This window comes from Brachycentrus maculatus, unplaced genomic scaffold (assembly GCF_059751285.1).
Source record: "Brachycentrus maculatus isolate JH-2025_06_01 unplaced genomic scaffold, ASM5975128v1 h1tg000589l, whole genome shotgun sequence".
Taxonomy (NCBI): domain Eukaryota; kingdom Metazoa; phylum Arthropoda; class Insecta; order Trichoptera; family Brachycentridae; genus Brachycentrus; species Brachycentrus maculatus.
In genome coordinates, this window is record NW_028281329.1 from 1,644,750 (window position 1) to 1,666,040 (window position 21,291).

General features: G+C 29.5%; 1 protein-coding gene across 1 annotated transcript in view; it reads right to left on the reverse strand.

Moving 5' to 3' along the window:
* Nucleotides 1-1,107: 1,107 nt before the first annotated feature.
* Cht7 (chitinase 7) overlaps nucleotides 1,108-21,291 on the reverse strand; it is a 130,342-nt gene continuing 110,158 nt past the window's right edge. The window contains exons 8-19 of the mRNA XM_088273549.1: nucleotides 20,232-20,413; nucleotides 17,182-17,309; nucleotides 14,814-15,052; nucleotides 13,259-13,455; nucleotides 9,321-9,538; nucleotides 8,091-8,245; nucleotides 7,680-7,851; nucleotides 6,742-6,858; nucleotides 4,485-4,620; nucleotides 3,229-3,401; nucleotides 2,131-2,332; nucleotides 1,108-1,476 (exon numbers count right to left, since the gene is read on the reverse strand). Of these exons, the coding sequence (XP_088129675.1) occupies nucleotides 1,259-1,476; nucleotides 2,131-2,332; nucleotides 3,229-3,401; nucleotides 4,485-4,620; nucleotides 6,742-6,858; nucleotides 7,680-7,851; nucleotides 8,091-8,245; nucleotides 9,321-9,538; nucleotides 13,259-13,455; nucleotides 14,814-15,052; nucleotides 17,182-17,309; nucleotides 20,232-20,413 (2,137 nt within the window). The 3' untranslated portion in view covers nucleotides 1,108-1,258. The remainder of the gene's footprint in view (nucleotides 1,477-2,130; nucleotides 2,333-3,228; nucleotides 3,402-4,484; nucleotides 4,621-6,741; nucleotides 6,859-7,679; nucleotides 7,852-8,090; nucleotides 8,246-9,320; nucleotides 9,539-13,258; nucleotides 13,456-14,813; nucleotides 15,053-17,181; nucleotides 17,310-20,231; nucleotides 20,414-21,291) is intronic.

The window sequence follows — 21,291 nt, forward strand, 5'->3', positions numbered from 1 at the left end:
TTCATTCTTAAGATACATGAAAAAAAGTCGAATTAAAGAAAAATATCAATGACAACTTAGTAAAAATGTAATTTTTATTTAAGAATTCAAAAATGTGGAAAATCACGGGGTTCTTTATTAAAATCTTAATAACAATTACTAGGAGGTTCAATCCAGTAATCGAATTTAAAAATTTTGATTTACTAAACATTTTAAAAATCATATATTTATTCGTAAAAATTGTGATCACTATTGTTGAAAAAGTTGAGATTCATGTAATGATGTAATCAGAAGTTTATTATTGGCAGTATTTATAAGGTTAGCTTGACTATCTACAAATCTAAAATACGTAAGTTGATATGATGCCATGAAAAATATTTGTTTTATTATTATTTAATCTCAAATTATTATTTTATTTAATATTTGTAAAAATGATAGCATCTTAAAATTCTTAGTTAAAATGTACTCTTAGCCTCACTTAAATACCAATATATTTTAAATGCCTTTGCAATACTTTTCACAATTAAATATACATTTTCATATGTTTAAAAATCAAAAAGGCAGTTAAGATAATACATTTTTTGTTCCAATTTATAATACAGAAAGTGGTAATGAAATTAACATTACATTTATAAATGAATTTATGTACGTATGCTTAAACATATAGAAACGATTTAGTAAAATTGTGCCTAATGGTTTTCGTTTAGATAAAATTAAATTGAAAAGACGAGAATTTTTCAGAAATTTAATAATGAATTGAATTGAAACTATGAATGATCGTCTTTAATTATTATCTCTCAATTTTGAAAAAAAAATAATAAATTTGATAATTTTTGTTGAGGCTCTCGAGTTGATTGATAAATATATTTCTTAGACAATTTTGAACAAGATAATAAATATTCTTACATTTGTGATTACAAAGGTGTACGTGTGATATAAATTCAATTTTTATTGTTATAATCAATAACTTTCATTCCTTTGTACGAGGTACCTATTCATTTACATACGTACATAAATACAAAGATAAATATTTTTTAAAAAAAACTTAAAATAAACATTTTCTTCATATAAAAAAATATATTGTAAATAAACATGTATTTATTTTGATGAAATATTTTAAGTACCGGGCGAAATAGCTGTCACTTTGTAAAAAAGAATACTTATTTTTTTCTTGACGTTATAGAAAATGATCTCATTGGTTACCAGCAAGATTTCCAAGCTGAAGTAATTAAATAAAATTAAATAGTGTATGTTTTTTGTTTAAAATTAATCATGACGCCTATCTTCTCTTGGCCGGGGGTGCCTGGGTGTGTTGCATGCATCCCTCCACGTTCTCCGGCCAGTCGCAGACGTTCTCGTTAGGGTTGAAGACGAGGTTAGAGGGGCACGGCATGTGGTGCTTCCTCTCTCCCTCGCACATGTAGTACATGGTGCAGTCGGCCTTGTCCTTGTGGTAGGAGATGTGGCCGTCTTCTTCGTCGCAGGTCACCTCATTGGCTGAAAGAGATGAGAAATTGTTGGACCAAAAAAAGGAATTAAAGGTACTCGTATACCTCTTAGAAATTGTTTTCCTTTTTTCAAAAGTTATATGAGTATATATATGATATGCAATCTTGAGTGATTAAGATATTTCTGATATTCTCATTTTCTTCGTCTCAATTAAAACTAATTCTTACACTATTCCTCCATAATTTCCTTTTCCTGAATGTACCTGCCATATATCTTAACAAATATGTATATTAGATCCTAGATCCAATACTTGAAATATGCAACCTTCATATAACAAATAAAGAAATCAACACAGCAACAATCGGAAGATTAAATAAGAAATTCTTTAGGAATGAAATAAAAAATAAATTCTTGTTTATTTTGGAATAATTTTGATTTTAGAGATAAGAAATGATAAAATACACGAAAAAGCTCTTAAACTTTTTTAAATTTTAGGTTTTACAAAACTGAAATTCAGGATTAACGAAGTCACAGAGATAATTAATCATAAAAAACGAATACACGCAAGAGCCCCTGAACTTATTTCAATTTTGAATATTAGTAGGTATTCATAAAGTCGGCATATTGAATCAGTACTTTTATGCTCTGAATTTAGTTTAATTTAATCGGTATATGTTTTAATAAGGGTGTTTTTGTACTCACGATCTTTAGTGGTGTACTGTCCACTAGGATTGTAGTTCTCGAAAGGTCCGTCGAATTCCAATTTCACTTTGTATCCCTCAAGTTCCTGTCTCATGGCGCTGATGAGAGGGTACTTTCCAGTTCCGCACTGCCCTCGGAAGTCGTCCATGTCTATGGACCAGATCATGATGCCTCCGAACCCTTCCTCCTTCAGCCAGGCCATCTAGAAATGAATAAAACAATTTTTAGAAAGGTATTGTCTGTGTGACATTTTCAGAATGTAGGACGTATTTTTTCATCAAATACTAGTCAAAATTGGAAATCAGGTAAATTATAGTGTTTTTACAAAACAAATGTAGGGAGAAAGAGAAGAAATAATGTTTTTCTTTCAAAATTTCTACTTTTTGGCAAAGAAAAATTCTTCAAATAAGTATAACGATTCGGGTTGCGTTTAAAACGATTTGGAGAATGATTTACAGGTTGGAAAAGTGAAGATTTTAATTGGATGAGAGTAGGATGTGGTGATTTATTGATTTCATTAATTTTGTAAGCACGTTTTTTTAAGAAGACAAATTTTTGACGTGAGCCTTGAATGCTTCCACTAAACACAATACATTCATTATTTTATACCTAAGAATATCTGTTAAGAATTTACGTTTTCTAAGAACAACACCAATAATCATCACATGACGCAAAAAGTGGTTGTAGAAATTCATACATAATACATTTTTCTTTAGTCGATAGATGGCGTTATTAAAAAGCACACACTTAGATAGGTGAGTATTATTTATTGTAACTTCCTACAGTTGGTGAAAAAGGCGAGTATTATATTTTTATTCATATTAATTGTTGATTTTAATAAATATGGCTTTTTATTTAGTTGTAATTCTGTTATTTTTTTGTTGCATTTTGATACGATTTAAAAAAAAATAAAAAATTTAAACTGAGTTAATTTTTCATATTTTAAGTTGATTCTTTAAAAAATAATGTTTTTTCTTATTAATTGTTTTGTAGAAGTTTTCTCCACTTAATAGAGTAATGCACGTAATAGAGTATCATTATCATGCATAGGTATGTAATAAATTAAAAATTACTACAAATAGGTTCATCTGTACTTACTTTAGTCTTAAGACTCCTTTCATCATCAAAGCCAACCCACTGGTCATCTCTGTACGCGAATGGAACCTGTTGCTCGTTATCCCAAACAAGGGTTGTGTTGTCTCCATGGAGGAAATCGCACACTTCATAGTAGGACATGAATCCAGCCTCATTCGTATATTTTCCCGGGGTACCTGAGAAAAAATTAAATTTAAATTAATTACAAGTTCAATAAAATGGTAAATTAAGGCTACAGCAATACATTCATAAAGAAATTATTCTATATATTTTTAATAATCTTTTGTTTTTCGATTTTCAGAATTTAATGTCTTCAAAATAATTTTACATAAATCGAACCCTGATTTATAAGAACTTCTAATAAAAATAAAGAATTAATTAATTCGGCAATCACTTTGCGGTAAAATCTATCCATTGTTAATTAATGTTTTACTTAGTAAATACCACTATTTCTTAAAATCTACTGTGTTTATACGGTGTTTGAAAATGATGCGGAATTCATCGAAACATGTAAAACAGTAGATTTTAAGAAATAGTGAAAAAAAAGGTACCTAAAGAAAAGAAATAGTAAAAAAACATAATTTATTATTATTTTTTTAATTTTGTACATCAGACTAAAATAAATTTAGGTATTTTTTTCATTCGATTATAAAAATGAATTATGGAATAATCGAAAAAAAAACCGAAGATTAACGATATTTATTAAACATACTTCGCATTTAAAAAAGTCTAAAATCACAACTTTTTCTAAAAAATAATGAGGAAAATATAAAGGTTAATAAATGCTTGTTTGAAATTGAAAAGGTTAGGTAGATAAGAAATATTTAAAAAAAAGGTAAAACCATATCCAAAACAACAGGTAACCTATCCAAAACAAGCAATGGAACGTTACTTTTTACTTTTGTCTATAGATGGCGTTTTCAAAAAGCACACGATAGATAAGTAAATATTTTAATTTGACACACGTTCACCTAAATCAGTAATAATACATAAACGGCAATGGACCCAAAGGTTGGGAACCTCTATTTAAAATTATTACTGAGTATTTTTATTTTATTATTTTAGTTATATTTTATTAGCTTCGTTGCAATACTTATCTGTAACAACATGTAAATAAAATATAAAGACGGACGAGTATATCTCATTAGTACATTTATAACAAAAAAACAGATTGAATTTGTGTTTACAATAGAGATAACGAAAACGTGGATAGAAAAAATTAATGTAATTTAATTAGAAAAATAAATGTATATTTTTACCTCCACCAGATGCGGCTGCTCCAATATCGAATTGCGTGGTGTTGACCAAATTGAATGAGCGTCCATATGTAGGCATTCCGATCATTAACTTCTCTTTGGGCGCTCCCTGTTTCACCCATTCGCGTGCTGAATAGTCCTGATAACCAAAAAATATATTTTAAAATTACAGTTCACAAGTTGTCATTCAGAGTTGACGTATTCGCTACGCATTGCACAATAAAAACAACATTAAGGAGTTTTTTAAATCATATTTTCATATGGTGTACGGAGTGCGTGGAAGTTTTTGGTAAGGGAAAGGTAATTAAGAGTATTTCAATGTTTTAGATTTTAGTACATAAACCCTGATGATGACAAGGTTCTTGTCAAAACTGGTTGGATAAAGTGTACCGATAAAAAATGGTTAAAACAAAGTTGTTTTATTTTATAAAGTTTATAAAATGTGCCACAAAGTATCTGCGAAAAACATTCAACAAAAATATTAATTGAATCAGCAGTCACTTTGTGGTAATGCCTATCTCAAACTCCGTTCACGGAGCAAAATGCATTGAAATACGTGTATCAATAGATTTATAGAAATTGTGGAATTTACCAAGTAAAAAAAAATCTTCAAATAATCGTGAAAATGTTTGCAGTTATCACGATTTGAGTTTATTATCAATCTAGAGGTCTTTTGTTTTACACTGCCACTCTATCAGCTGACCCACGATTCAAATTGATGTACATACTTATCACTCAGACAGTTACCTTCACCTATTTTGTATCGTATATCGCAGTACAATAAAACCAATGAGTATAATTGAGTTTCACTTACGAAACCGATACTGCAATACCTCGATTGATTTCTACTCAATCATTTGATATCTGATCTGTACAATGGCATATTATAAAAAACAAAATATTAGCGCAAGTAAACAAGGAACAATGGTGGACTGTCACAATAATTGTTTTCAATACAATTGAGAGAAAGTTGACAAAATTTAAAGACACTGGATGGCCCTTGATAAAAACTTTCCCATCCTGAATGTCATTTTGGGAATTTCGCAGAACAATGACCAATCATAATACTAATTGCGAATTTTAAACAAGCATTTGCATATTCAAATAGGAGCGAGAAATTTCAACACAGTTGACAAGGATGGTTAAATTGAATGGACAATTAAAATTTAAAGCGTGTTGTGTTGGTACGAAATGTGGTGAAATAAGTTTTCACTGGAAATAAACCATCTGATACTTTCAAGAAATATGTATGTGAAATATGTATATTCATATTTGTTACTATGCATGTTGATTAATAATAAACATATTTTTTAATAATACACTGACCAAAATAGATAATAAAATTGAAATGTTATTTTAGACTCGGTCTCTTAACAATATATGTGAAATAATTCGGATGAATCTTATACTTCAAAAAGTACTCAACTGATGGCGTAATAATCGCCCATAAATCATAAATGTATTGAAAACCTTAGCGGTATTAGATAAGATCTAAGAATATTGCAAAAATACAAGTTTCAAGAATTAGTGCAATATGGGTGTTCAATATTGGCCAAACTGGTGAACGGTACACAAGTGTATAAAGTGATCGCTTAAGCCAGCAGAATGCCAGGTCGTAAGCCCCGGGATGCTCAGACTTTCATATACGTGTTTCATGTCAGGTTAAAACACTTTTAAAAATTATTAATTAATATTTGTAATTGAACAAACAATGAATCATCGACTTTATTGTATTATATTTTTTATCATTCAGTAAAGGGCTGTCCTGTCTTAAAACGTAATATATTTTTTAATTAAATTGACAATGATACCTTCTTGATCATTTAAAAACCAAATGGGTTTTCATCTAAAATCATACTTGATTAATATATTATGAGATTGAAACCAATATTTTTAGCTTTTCCACTTTATTTTTATTTGACCAGCGACCGGGTTTCGTCGTGACCGACATCATCAGACTGGTAGGAGGCTATACAAATTGTTATGTTATATATAAAACAAGGCAGGAGTTGATAACCATGATTTGATATAATTTTGTTGAGAAATTAATTTGATTTGAGTGAATTTAAGTATTGTGTGATATTAAAATTATTTTTTAAAAAGGTTTTTTTGTATTGAGAGCACGATTTTATATAAAGTTATAGCTTTATATAAAATCGTACTCTCAATACAAAAAATACTTGATTGCTATAATCTGATTACAGCGATTTTATTTATACAATTAAAAAAATAATAATACGTAATAATGTAGTGTACTTACAACAGTGAGTTTCTTCTGGTAACTAGTGGCACTTTCCAGAGGGAAGAGAGGGCTATTGTGTCCAACTTGTCTTTCCCATTGTCCATGGAAATCGTAGGTCATTACGTTGATGAAGTCCTAGTGAATATAATATATATTAGATACAATATGAACAGTTGTTTCAGATACTGACAACTATTAGGATAAAAGTAACAATAATTAAAGAAAACACTTCGTTTTTTACTACTTGAGTTTTATTATAGACTACATGTTTCAGAAGTTGAACTTCCATCATTCAGGTCTATAGTAACTAAAAAAAACTGTATAAAACGAAGTGTTTTCTTTAATTATTGTAACATGTCTTACCACAAAGTTAATGCCGAAACAATAAATAGGATATAAGTAGTTTAATTAAAATTAAAGGAATACCGTGCTACTAGCTTGTTACGATATAAAATATATAAATAAATTTGGTTTTACCACGAGCGACTAGTATAATATGTTGGTCAAAATAGACATTATTTGAGTTGATAAGTAAATCATGTGTGTTAGTTTATTCTATATAATCATTTAATAAAGGGAATGATTGTTTATTATTTATAGAACCCTGAGAAAACAGAATCAATCAACACAATATCAGAATATTTAAGTCTACTAGTAAATTCATTATTTCAGGCTGAATGAAGTTTTATTAATAACTAGCCTTATGAATCGAAGAATATTTAAAAATAATTTTAATTTTTAACACCCAAAAGCTCATACTAGCATAAAATAGAATTGACTAAAAATCATTTAAATCGTTTTTTTTTCTTAAAGCATTTGCATAGTTTTCACTGGCCTTTTTATGTAAAAGCTTTTTTGACGTTTTTTTGACAATGTAAAGAAGTACAATTCAGAAAAAAAGCTTTTAGTATACGCTTATAGTATAGTAAAAGCTTATAGTAAAAACTTATAGTTACCAGATATTTCGAGATTTCTGGGACGTCGTATCCAGCAGCAATAGCTTCAAATGATGCAGGTACAGCGGCTGTCAGCATGAGACGGGGTTGACCTGATGATTTGGCTTCTCCTTCAAACGCAAGACGAAGCTCCTTAAGGAGTGAGACAAAAGCAGTACGATCGTCAGCTCCCCTAAAATAAAAAATTGTTTGAATTAAATAATGATTTCTTAAAGATAACACTGATATTTTTGTTTTATTTATTGTTTCGGCATTCACTTTGTGGTAAGACATAATGAAATTGTAGAAAAAAAACACTCGTTTTTTATTACTTGAGTTTACGCAATAAATATATTTTACACTCAAGTGGTAAAAAACAAATGTTTTTCTTTTACAATTTGTGATATTTTTGTATGCACTTTTCATAACTACCTCGGATATTCCCAGTCGACATCCAATCCATTGAACTGGTAATCCCTGAGGAAGTCTATAGCCTCATAGACAAATTGGTTCATGCGGAAAACGTTAGAGGTCAGTTCTTTGAATGGAGTAGATCCAAAGGCCCAGCCTCCGATAGCTAAAAGAATCTGGAAAATAATGGTGATAAATAAATTAGTTTTATGAAAAATTAGAAACGACTTGGGGTTAAAAAACAAGAACCTCTTTGTAATCGCTTATACGAATATCATAAAATATCTATAGTTCTTATCCAAGGTTTCTTGATCAATAACTTTAAACACTTCTGAATCCATCAAATTAAAATAATCCAGATTTTGTGAACAAGTATTTGGACACACTCAAAATGTTGTAAATAAAATGTCTGGTCAAATTATAACCTTAAATAATAAAAATGAAAATGGTATTTTCTGGCGTTTCTCATGTGTGTGATTATAATCCAGGATTCGGACCTCACATACTAATATAAGAGTTTCTGCTTAATAAAAAGCTTCTTTACATCTCACCAATAGATGTCTCTAGTGAATTTCTAGTGATTCAAGAACAAGGTTTCTAAATTGGTTCATATATACAGAACTTTCAAGAATTTGAGTAGTGTGGTTGTCAATAATGGGTAGAATTGGTGAATGTTACACGTGTGTAAAGTGATCACTTAAACCAGCCTATGGCGGTCGTCAGCCCCGTAAATGCCCAGACTTCCATATTCTTCTTCATCTTTGATGAGATGTCAAAAAATAATATGAAAATAACTCCTGTAATTGGAGATAATAATACAAATTAAAATAGTTTTTTTATTTTATTCATGGCAGATCTTTTAAAATTATTTAAGTAAATGTGCGTTGTGTTTATTATTACATTGGTTATATATAAAAAAAAATACGCTCATGAAATTAGTTCAAAGACTGCAGAATCTCTCACCTCAAAACATACAGTGAAACATTGATATTCAAAGTTTTACGAATGCGATTTTTTAAACAAGCTTTATCAAATTTAAGGATTAGCGTAGATAGTTAAATAATTTCGATTTGCAAGATAATTTTAAACACAATAACATCAAAAAGGGATGTTTGTGTCATACAAGTGACATTTTTAATATTTTTCTAAGGGTTTTGTGCTAGCAGTGATTGAGTAAATATTTGAACGAACATATCACAGGCGAAATTAGTTTTGAAAATGATATCGAGATATGTAAGATTATTTACACACCTTCAGCTTTGGGTTCTTTTCTCTAAGAGCGATGATCTTGTCGTACATATCAGCATCCTTGGGATCTCCTTCGGCTAGTTTGTTATCCTTGAGAGTGGCAAAAGCGTAGATCAGATGGGTGCAGAGGAAGGGATCGATGTTTTCAGGAAGGAATTTCCCTGCTCCGGGCCTCTTTTGGGACCATGACGTCATGTAGCAGAACACTTGCGGCTCACGTTCTGAAAAGAATGATTTTTAAGAAAATAGTGTCAACATAATACTATTTTTCCATAGTAAAGTGGTTAGCGTGGTAGACTTACCAAGAGGGTCGAAATAAATATTAGTGATTTTTCAGTCTAATACTAATTTTATATGACCCTGGACTGGTACATGAAGCGCAAGGCTGATCACCTTTTTGTTCATGAAATTAATAATCAAAATACCACACCTTCTATACTATATAGTGCCCTATGCACCATGTGCGGAAGAAAAGACGGAGATTAATGCTATTTTAACAACGTGAGAAAATACATAAATTCATTAGAACTAATTTCCAAACTTCAGTCATTGAAAAGAAGACTTTAGAAATTAAATAATTATATAGAATATAGAGTCTTAAAGAAAAGTATAATTAATTATTGTGCAAAAAATCATTAAAACATTTTAAAAGTATGTTTGATCGTTTGGTCCACCTTTTTTTCATTTATTTTATTCACTTTTTTTCGGTAAACAAGTTCACTAAGGAATGATTTTCACAGAAAACGTTTATTCCCTATTTTTAGAATCATTGTGTTAAATAACGCATGTAATTTGTATCATTTAGAAAATAATCTTCAAGTCACGTTTCAATTCTAAAACATCAATAAAACCTTATTAAATTTATAACACCATTAAAAATCATTGCCGTAGCATTCCAAGAATCGTGTTCTAATAACTCTGTCTATGGACCGCTCATAGCACGCGTAGGAAGCGTTTAGCAGTAAATGATAATAAATTGAAAATCATATTAAAAAACGCACAGTGACGTGCCTGTGAAAAATTTCCTAGCACGACTTTCATTCGAGACATTATTCGATTAGCTTTCTATGGTTTTATTGCCGATCAGTTCACTGAGATAAGTTGGATTAGAAGTCGAGGCATGGTCGAGCACGTTAGAATTTTCTTTTTGAACAAACAATGACATTATTGTAATGTACTTTTATTATACGAATTTAGAAAATGATGAGATTGCTGTTTGTAGGTCTCTAAACGTATTTTCTATTTTAGTAATGCCCATTTATTATTTTTTAAGTCAAAATGGTGAATATAGGCTTCATTTGATCTAACGGGACCCAAAACCGTACCGCTTACTGAAAAGGGATGGAAATGTTGGTGTTTGTTAATAAAATGAGTATATTATTCCCCCTTTTCTTGTTACCAAGTGTCTGAAAACTCATGCCAAGTGAACCTGTGGCATGTTTCTAAGTTAGAGACCATACAATCTGGATTAATGTCTCTTCTCAGTGATTTAATGAATAACTGTGGTATAAGTTAATGCAATTTGAAAAAAATGCTATTTTATCAATAAAACTGAAACAAAATCAATTTTATGAATTATTTATTTATTATTAATTATATTATTATGAATAATTTCCCAACGTTTCTACGGAATATTAAATCCTAATGGGAAAAGATTCTTTCAAAAAATATATCAAAATTTATTTAAATGTCACCTATTTGATTATACAATTATTTGATCATGTTGAAAATATCAAATTTTAATTTAAACATGAGATAAAAACGGTCAATATGCTGAAAATTTTGTGATTAATTATTGCTTATACGGTTGGATAGTCAAAAGTGACAAATTAGAAGATAAAACGTGTAGGTACATACTTTGTATAAAATGTGAGTTGAATTACAAAATGTACTATGGTCTAACAATGTTAAAAGAGATTTTGTGAAAATTAACTTATTTTTACCATATATTTAGTAACCTTTAATGTTTAAGAACGATTTAAAGTATTTAAAAATCCTTGATTTAATAAAAATACTCAAATACTTGAGAACAACAAAACAAAAGCACATGATTGATATATGAATGAATACCTATAAACAATAAAATATAACACTTTAAATGTCAATTGTTTATCGGCAGGTATGTATGAGGAGATGCACGAACGTGAAAGAGGTAAATAACGTTTGCAAAGACAGTGGTGTGGCGTTCTATTCTCTCTGCCTACCCCTGCATAGAAACGGCGTGGTGGTTGGTTAATTAGTAAATTAGTTATATGTCAAAAAAGAACACTGAAAAAGTGTTACGCGTTTTAATAGTTTTGCCATTACGCAAATATGATGTTTTATAAATGTCTACATATTAATTTTTTTTGTGTCCATTTTTTAGTAATTTACTAAGAACATTTAAATCAATGATTTAATTTTGTCGTTGACAGTTAACATTTCAATCAGTAGAATGTCAAGAACATCGACAATATTTATGTATCCTTACACGTTTTTTGAGAATCTCAAAAGTACGTCTAAATGAAATTACATGATTTCAGGGACACGTTATGGTTGTATATAACAATATGCTTACATAAGTTTTTGACTAAGCAAATACGAAAACATATTAATCGATTGCAGTGAGATGTGCAAACTTGTTTTATTTGTGACATTTACGATAAATTATGCTAGTATAATATAATAAGAGTAAATTACTTTTGACCTTTTTAAAAGCGCATTCAATGACATAATGAAGAGAAAAAACAATCTCATATCGAATGTTTTTATGTCCAATTGTGTACTTAAAAACGTGAGAAAAATTTAAAAAAAATTAATAGTTTAACATTAAATTTTTACCATATATATTTGATTAGCTGTTATAAAAAACAGTAGAGAGAGAGGATAAAATGTCATGTCACTTTTTCCTTTGCATTTTTTTGCCTATTTTATATTCATGGAAGTACTTATACATTTTCAAGAATTTAATACATTTGATAATCTCAAGTCTTCTGCGTTTTTTTGGATTTGGCTTTTAGCTACATTCATCTCAAAGATATGTTTAATCGTTGTTCTTTCACTCATTTTTTCCATATTTCCGAACAATCTTAACACACCTTCCTTGATTTAATCATTTTCCTTTCTCAGGTTTGAATTCATTCTTTATTTCACAATTTAAACATATATCATACATCCTTCTACTGCACATTCAATTGAATGATTGCATCCTACTACAGTTTGTAATTTTAGTAGGATGCGATTATTTTGGCGTATGTAATTATATATTTTTTTGAAAAGAAATTTTAATTACATCCTATAAAGCTGTAAGTAATCTGTGTTGGGAAATGAGATTACAAGCCAAAAATTACTGTGAAAAAAAAACACTAGATAATTGAGCATTTCCCCAACTTTACTATCCCACCTGCAAACAAGCCTGTAAAAGTTAAGGCTTTGCGGGTTATTCCTTTCTAAAAAATGTGATTCTAAAACATCAAACGTATGCACACACACACCCCCTCTTCTCTTTTTCATATGTAAACTGTGTTCAAATATGTGTTCAACAGTATTCATAACATAAATTTGGAATTATTAAATTGGCTTTATCATTGTCCATGCAACTATTTTTTTGAAATATTTTCAATGTACAAGCTGTATAATTACCAAAAAATAAAATAAATAAATAAATAATCACACTGTATTTTTATTCATTTATTGATTTGGCTTTTGATTAGTAGAACTTCATTTTAATTTTAATTGTAAAATCAAACATATATTTTTTGAGTCTACTAAGTTGTATTTTATTGTTAAAAAACACATGAAAATTAATATTGTGACAATTGTTTCGCCTAGTTATGGCAATTTCAAACGATTTTTTTTATCTGTCTCATAAAACTGTGTTTGATTGAACAATTTACAAATAAACTAAAGTGGAGTACAAATAAACCGCCAAATCCCTTAAAAAAATAATTTTCTAAACTTACTGTTTTTGTCATCGAGAGCAGTTCCAGCCTTAATATTGACCCTCTTGGAAGGTTTTCGGACCTTGTTTAGGACTTCAGCCACACTGATCTTGATGGGGAGGGGTTTCTCAGTCACTTCTACAACCAGGGTTTGAGCTACCTTCTCCCAGTCTACATCCTTGGCGTCCTTTCCTCTCGAGATTCCACGCAATTCCTCCCTATAGAAGCATAAAACCATCACATGAAAAATGTTACCGGAAATCAAATAATTTTTATTGTTGTAAACATATTGATATTTAAAATAATTATTTCCTTAAAAAGTTGTTGAAATGGCAATACGAAAGTTTTGTAATTTACCGTAATTATAAATGTGAGTAAAACAAATTATAACAAATATCGGAAGCACTTATTGTACTGAATACGAGAGTATATAAATCTTTTTCGTGACTCCAAATATTGTATATATTAAATAATTTTAGATAATTGAGTATTTTGTTGTTTTTAATAGGGAAAATGGTGAATGTTGCACAACATACGAAGTGATTACTCAAACCAGCGAATGACAGATTGGATGCCCTGTGATTTAAAAAAATCGTATACTCGTATATTTACATAAGTATCTTTGTACTTATGCATTAAATTGACAAATCAAATGTTTATCAATACAAAATATAATTTTACCAATAAGTTAAAACATAAGTTGAAAGAACAGTTCGACTGATGCATAAATACCTACACCTATTATTGCAGATTTATTTTTAGTAAATTTATGTATGAAGACATATTATGTATACATCATTGTTAGAGAAAGCTGTTTCTATTTCGATAGATAGTACTATTAGTATAATCTATAAATTATTAAGTTTACTTATATTATTAAATCAGTATTTTTAAAATTATTTCTTAACATCTCAACATTGATGAAGAAGAATATGGATGCCTGGGCTATAACGGGGTTTACGACCTTCAAAGGCTGGTCTAAGTGATCACTTTACACACGTGTAACATTCACCAATTCTACCGAACGTTTCACGTGTGTAAAGTCTTAAACTAGACTATGACGGTTGTAAGTCCTGTAAATGCCCAGGCTTCCATATTCTTCTTCATCAATGCTGAGATTAAAAAAAAATGTAAAAAATAACTCCTAATTGCAGATAATTCAAACATATCGTTTCAAGAACGTCATAAATCAAAAAACTTGATTTTTATGGAGAACGTTTTTAAAGTTTAAAAATATAACAAAATGTATTAAAAATAAATATCTAGCCACTTATTGAACTTTTACTGTGCAACAGATCTTTTTAGGTAAAACCTGAGGGTTTTTTCTACATTTGAAAAATACAATATTAAGCAATTTAAAAATATTGCAAAAAGAACATTTTCTGCCGTGTAGCAAGTAAATATTAAAATAAAAATATGCCTCTTTTGCTGGGATAAAGTACATTTTATGGGCATTCTGAAAACATACACAACTGAAAATTGATGATTTTTTATTTATGACGTTCATGAAAGGAGTGAGCGATATGTAACAAGTATTTGGACACACTCAAAATGTTGCAATATTTTTTTTATTTACCTCATAGCCCCGATGAGTGGGTACTTGACTCCTCCTCCGCAAACGTCTCCCTTGAAGTCATCCATGTCCACAGTCCAGACCATCGCTCCTCCGAATCCTGTGTCTTTAATCCATCTCATCTTGTTCCTGATGGACCTCTCATCATCGAAGCCGATCCACTGGTCGCCGTGCACTGCGTAGGGTACCTTCATCTCCTCGTCCCAAACGTAGGCAGCGCCATTTTGCAGCAATTCGCAAATCTGATCAAATGTGGGAAACCTTAGTGAAAATGCAATAATATATGATGCAGAAATGTTATATCGGTCGCTAGTGAATGTCTCTATTTACTTTATCAAATTAATCAACTTTGTTTCAACCACTTTTTTTAAAGTGGTTAAAACAAAGTTGATTAATTTTATAAAGTTTATAAAATGTACCACAAAGTATCTGCGGAAAACATTCAAGAAATGTCTCTATTTGTCTCTTTTTCGGTGCATTGTTCTCCTACTGTGTTGTTTGGAATAAGATTAATACTAACTAACCATACGGCACATTATTGTTGCTTGACTTGGCTTTAACTTTGGAGAATGACATGATGATGTAAATATGAAAATAAAACACTTGTACAAGAAAACTTTTAGGGGAGTTTAATAATGTAAACACGACTAATTTCGAGAACTAAAGATGTTCCCATTGACAGGTAAAAATAAAATAAAAATGTTGATGTTGATATTAAATATAATCAGTTTGATTTTAGTTGGATAAATCAAATGCTTTCTTAAATGGCTTCACAAGCAAGCTTCTAAATATTACCGGCTAGCGATCTAGGTACACTGTTTTTCCAATAGTTTTGTATTTAATAGGCATACGGTGATTTAAGTGGACGCTCGACTGTGAAACTGGCGTCTCGCGTTTGAAAACTCACCATATTTTTATCCACAGTATTTGTTTTCAATCGGTCTGAGTGTTTGTATTTTTTTTGTTTGTTAAATCTATCTTCCCTATTCTTACTTACCTTCCTGCAGATAAACCTCTAAAATAAAGTAAGATTATTCCTTTGAAAAAAGTATTGCGGTTAAGTTATGGATTTTAAATATTAATAATGCTCGTACAAACTCGTATAGATATAAATTCTAAAAATCGTCACATGTTCCAACTCTAAGTTGGAATAAAAAAGATTTAAAAAATACACATTAAATATGTATAAAGATAAGATGCAATAGAGGAAGAAGACAATATAAAAAATAATAAAAACATTCATTCTAAAACGGAAGCCAAAATCAACACATATTGCGTACAATACTATTTTTTAATCATTAGTTTAAAAAAACTTATTTGACTGAATCATGCGTATCGATGCGGTCTACTTAACACCAACAGCTGATTTAATTATAATTACAACATAATTAGCTAAAACTTGTTGATTCCAACAGCTTGGCGACCGTTATACAATATGACAGAAAATACTCGGTTACGAAAGTAAAATACTTATTCAATTTTAAAATTCATTTGAGCGTAAGGTAGCATAAGTTCATTCATTTAATTTTAATAACTCAGTGAAGTGAACGTCTACTCTATAATACTTGAGAATGTTTTTTTGTGGCACTAAAAGCCTATTCATTAGCAAAAACTTGAAGTTTTCTCTCTATAGGGCAAATTATACAGTTTCTGGGAACGGAATGAAACTGTATTTCGATTACCTAAATTATGCACATGATTTAGTTATACAAAATGTTAAGTCGAATAAAAAAAGACCAATTAATTGCAATATTACTGATTTAATTGTTAGGACTATATCAAGCGAGCATCCTTAAGTCAAAGAAACATTATAGACGGGTTAGTATCGCGAATTCTGAGTCAGAGTTTCAGAGTTCGAGTCTGCTCTACTTACCATACCTTAATTTTTATTAAAAAGCTCTAAAGCCAACAACTTTTATCATTTGTATTTATAAAAAGAACACAAAAATTATCCCTTTCTTTAAAAAAAGAAAAGTATTTCATATACCCTTATTATTTGTTTTAAGTGACAAATAATTTTTCACTGGAGAAACACATTTTTAGTTGATGTAATTGCATATTAAATTCGAATCAGTTTTTGATAAATTTTGATTTAAATAACAATCAGAAATTTGGTTTTTAATGGTATTTTTTGTCTGAAAAAAAAAGCATTTATTCTGGGCCAAACCAGTCAATTTCTTTCAATTTGAATTTCGATATAACGTAGGACAAATAGATGTTCACAGGATCCCGGATTAATACTAGAAAATAAACTAATTATAAACAATATTAACACCAATAATTGATCCGCCTTAACCGAGTGGTAACAAACAATTTACGTTAAGTTTCATTATTTAAATATATCCGTAGTAATTAGTTTAAGATTAGTTACCTCGTAATAAGCAAGGAATCCGGCTTCCTTGGTGTACTCGCCCGCCTTGCCTCCTCCACTCGCCGGGGAGTTTACCTTGAAGTTGCTCGGGTTAGACAGCGTGAAAGTCCTTCCGTATGTCGGCATTCCTGCAGACAGAAAAATTGGTATAGCAACCACTCATACATCATGCAAAATTGACGTGACTCGATAGGTCTGCAGATACTGAAAGTTAAATCTACGACCCAGAGGTGCACCATTGCAAGTCAACATATAGTTAATAGTTTATTTAATTAAATTTGTATTATACGGTATTAAAATTACATTGATAGATCCAATTAAGGTGGCTCATCTGCAAAAATATTAGAATAGACAGGAGATTAAGAACTATTAATATTTGAAGTTGTTAAATGAAAAATTCTATTCTTCTAAAAAATATATTTAGTTTACGGCGAAAGCTTAAAACTTCTAAATACCTACGTTTTTAGACATAAAATATTTGAATAAATTATCTTCAAAAACCAACTAATTTCATACTTTATTTTAATATCTAATTTACGGTAATTATAAAGCATAATTTTTATAAATTAATATGTAATTGATTTATTCATTCGTAGATACTATTATAATATTTGTTAACAGCAAGACTAGCTTTCCTTCCTGTCCAATATGTCTTATCATCAATAATGAAATGGATGTTAAATTTGTTACATTAATATATGGCGAATAAAATAATCTTTGAAAAATAAGCTACTGTTCGAGTACAGTGATATTTGTGGTCTCAGTATATCACTTGTGGTAGCAGATGCTAAAAAACCTGATTAATTTTTCTTTGGTTTACTAAACTGTATAGGGTACTTAAAATGAGACAAAGAAGCTGATGCAATGTTCAATCAGTATGAAATATATTTAGAAAAAGCCAGTTCCCTTAAGTATAAACTTATATAAACTAAGTACGCAAATAACAATATTATTTAATTTTTCATAATATGACAGTCAACATTTAAAAATTTATAATTACACCTAACAGATTGAATAATTTCTTTATTTGACTTATGATGTTATACCTTAGAGCCACAGAAATATGTCGAACTTTTGAATGCACTTCCTCATATTGATTATTAATGCTACTGACGGTCATCAGTCATTCAGATATCACGAAAAATCCATGAGATTCATATCACTGGTTTTTGAATAAATATGTTAATCAAGTACAAATATATTGGGTGTATTTGACAGGGAAACGAACAACTAATTTACTTTACAAAGAAGTAAAAAATTACGAATGTATTGTGCACATAATCTTTGTTTCAGGTAATTTCAAAATTTGTCAAAATCATAATAATATGTATTTATAAAAAAAAAGTTTTTACATATTGGTAATGAAATGATCAATATCAATAAAAGTAGGTCATAAGCCCCAAAAATGTAATCCTGGGATTTTACTTTAATTATAAGTTGAATCAACTGATCTTTTCGTCTTTTACTATAAGATTAATATGAAATAAAGCGCTATTTAGACTGTCAAAATGTGTAAACATTGATTTTTATCTGGTTATTTTTTAAAAAATAATTCACAAGAACTTCATTTATCTTTAAATAAAATACTGTATAAATACCATTTGAATACCACAGTATTGTTTGTTCTTATCCAATTTAAAATGCAACATTTTTTAAAATTAATTTTCATTTAATATTTTTTTTAAATATTGCAGGAAGCATTTCGTTTGAAATCAATGAAACATATTATGAATCACGTAAAATCAACAAGAATAACATCATATAAAATCACCAATGAATAAACTACTGTATTAATAAATACTTGAAACACATTCAATGTAAAAATGTAATAAAAATTAGTAATTTTGTTTAATTGATTCACAGAACGACATGATATATGTTTCTGTAGTAAAAATCATAAATTTGGAATAGTATCAATGAATCACATACTGACCAATCAAACAAATTTTTCTATATGACTAATGTATTTTAATCTATAGAGACCTTACGAATTCTAAGAAACAATAGGACTTGTCAATTTCAGATCAAATATTACTTTAACCAGGAAACGCTTTGTTACTTGCGTCATGGTCATTCAACGTTGATAAATTGTCCGATAAGTCAGATCGCAAAGTAAGAAAAATATATTAAAATATTTAGTTGACATTATGAATTTAAATGCCAGCTTGCTATATACGTTTATTTTTTCAAATTTTTGAATTTAATATAAGTGAGTATACCATACTTGAGTGTGATTTGTAAAGTCCAAGGTTGAAATGCAAGATTTTTAAACATGAAATTTTGATAAGTAAATTTGTATATAAAAATAAGAATTTTTTTAAAAAAAATTTAAAAATATGTAGAAGTAAGTTTAATACTATATTTCTTAGCAAATACTTAAATGAGGTAAGTATAATTTGTGTTTATTTTTACTTCAATAAAGGAATTACCCGCAAAGTCTCTATTTAAGCGGCTTGTCTGCAGGTAGGATAGTGAGAATAGGAAAGGTATATGTGAAAAATACATAACAAATGCCCGGATCAATTGAAAAAAATACATTTTTGCAATTGGCGGGAATCGAACCCGTGATGCCAGTTTCGAGCGTCTACCCAACTACGCTACAGTGCCTGTCAAGTAAGACTACATTTATCTTATTACAGTTCTGATGTATTGTATTTGTTATCATGAATAATGAAATTTGTCTCTTATTCAGTAAAAATACTAGCTAATATATTACTATACATCATTATGAGTGATCACTTAAACCAGCCTATGATGGTAGTCAGCCCCATAAATGCCCACATTTCCATATTCTTCTTCATCTTTGATGAGATGTCAAAAAATGATATAATATATAACTCGATCAATTGGTACTACAGTACTTTTTCTATAGCAAAATAAGCTACCTTGAGAAACAGCAAACCGGAAATCAACGTGTTTTATTTGTAGGTACTGAAAAAAACTTGGAGATCTCATAAATTATTTAACGAAAGGGGGTATACGGTAGGTAAAGGGTCTTTTAGAAATGTGGAACATTTAGAATTGTATTTGTGAAATTGTGTTTTATTTACCGATGATAAGTTTTTCCTTCGGCGCTCCGAGCTTGACCCAGAGATTGGCTGCGTGATCTACGGACAGCTGTTTCCTCCATTCGGAGTCTGAGGAAGGCGAGTAGAGTGGGGCGTTGTGTCCGGTCTCGCGTTCCCATTTACCGTGGAAATCGTAGGCCATCAGGTTGATGAAGTCCAAATAACTGCGGAGAAAAAAAACGTCCAATGAAATCCAAAATTTAACGAAAAATTAATAAATATTACCATATTTCTAAATCACTGCCCTTTAAATTTCTTTCTAACAGTTATAATTTAGATCAGACAGCTTTCGTATGAACTACACGAACATTGGAAAATTCGAGCCATGATTTATAAAGCTCAATATTTGTGAGAGATATAGCTTCCGAATTGTGTTTTCAAATCGACGTAGGTATCATATTCTGTAAGAAATATTTTTATTTGATTGATATAGGCTTTTCAAACTTTATAGTGTAGATAGCTTTTCCTCTTTTCGGTTTTATTTTGGATGTGTAAAATTTGGATTGACGCTGATTTTTTTAGAATGCAAATAATCAAATCAATTAATTAAATTGTATATTATTTCTATCAACCATTGCATATTTATTGTATGTCCTTCAATAAACATATATCTTTAATAATGTCTACGTACATTTATTTCATATGTTAAGAAAAAAGTACTGAAGGAAACTTAATTATTATTCATAAATAGGCTACCTACATAATAATAATTCAGTTGGTGTTTCAATATAGCAGACTATAAATTTCGTACAAAGACATCCAACTAGTGATTAATTCGCCATCATCCCACGAAATATACTTAGATTTATTAGCAATATGAATCTTGACCCACGATAGTGGGAGTAACTAAGTTCAATAAAAGTTTTTTTTAAAGTTTTCTCAATAAATGTTTTATTTTATTTATTATTATAAATAAATGATAAATCAAAATTGTTTAATAAGTTAACTTAAATGTAAGCTTTTTGGGTATAATACTATTACAGACATACCAAATAACATACAAACCTGTATGCATAAATTTCGAATTGTTAGTACGTTTTGC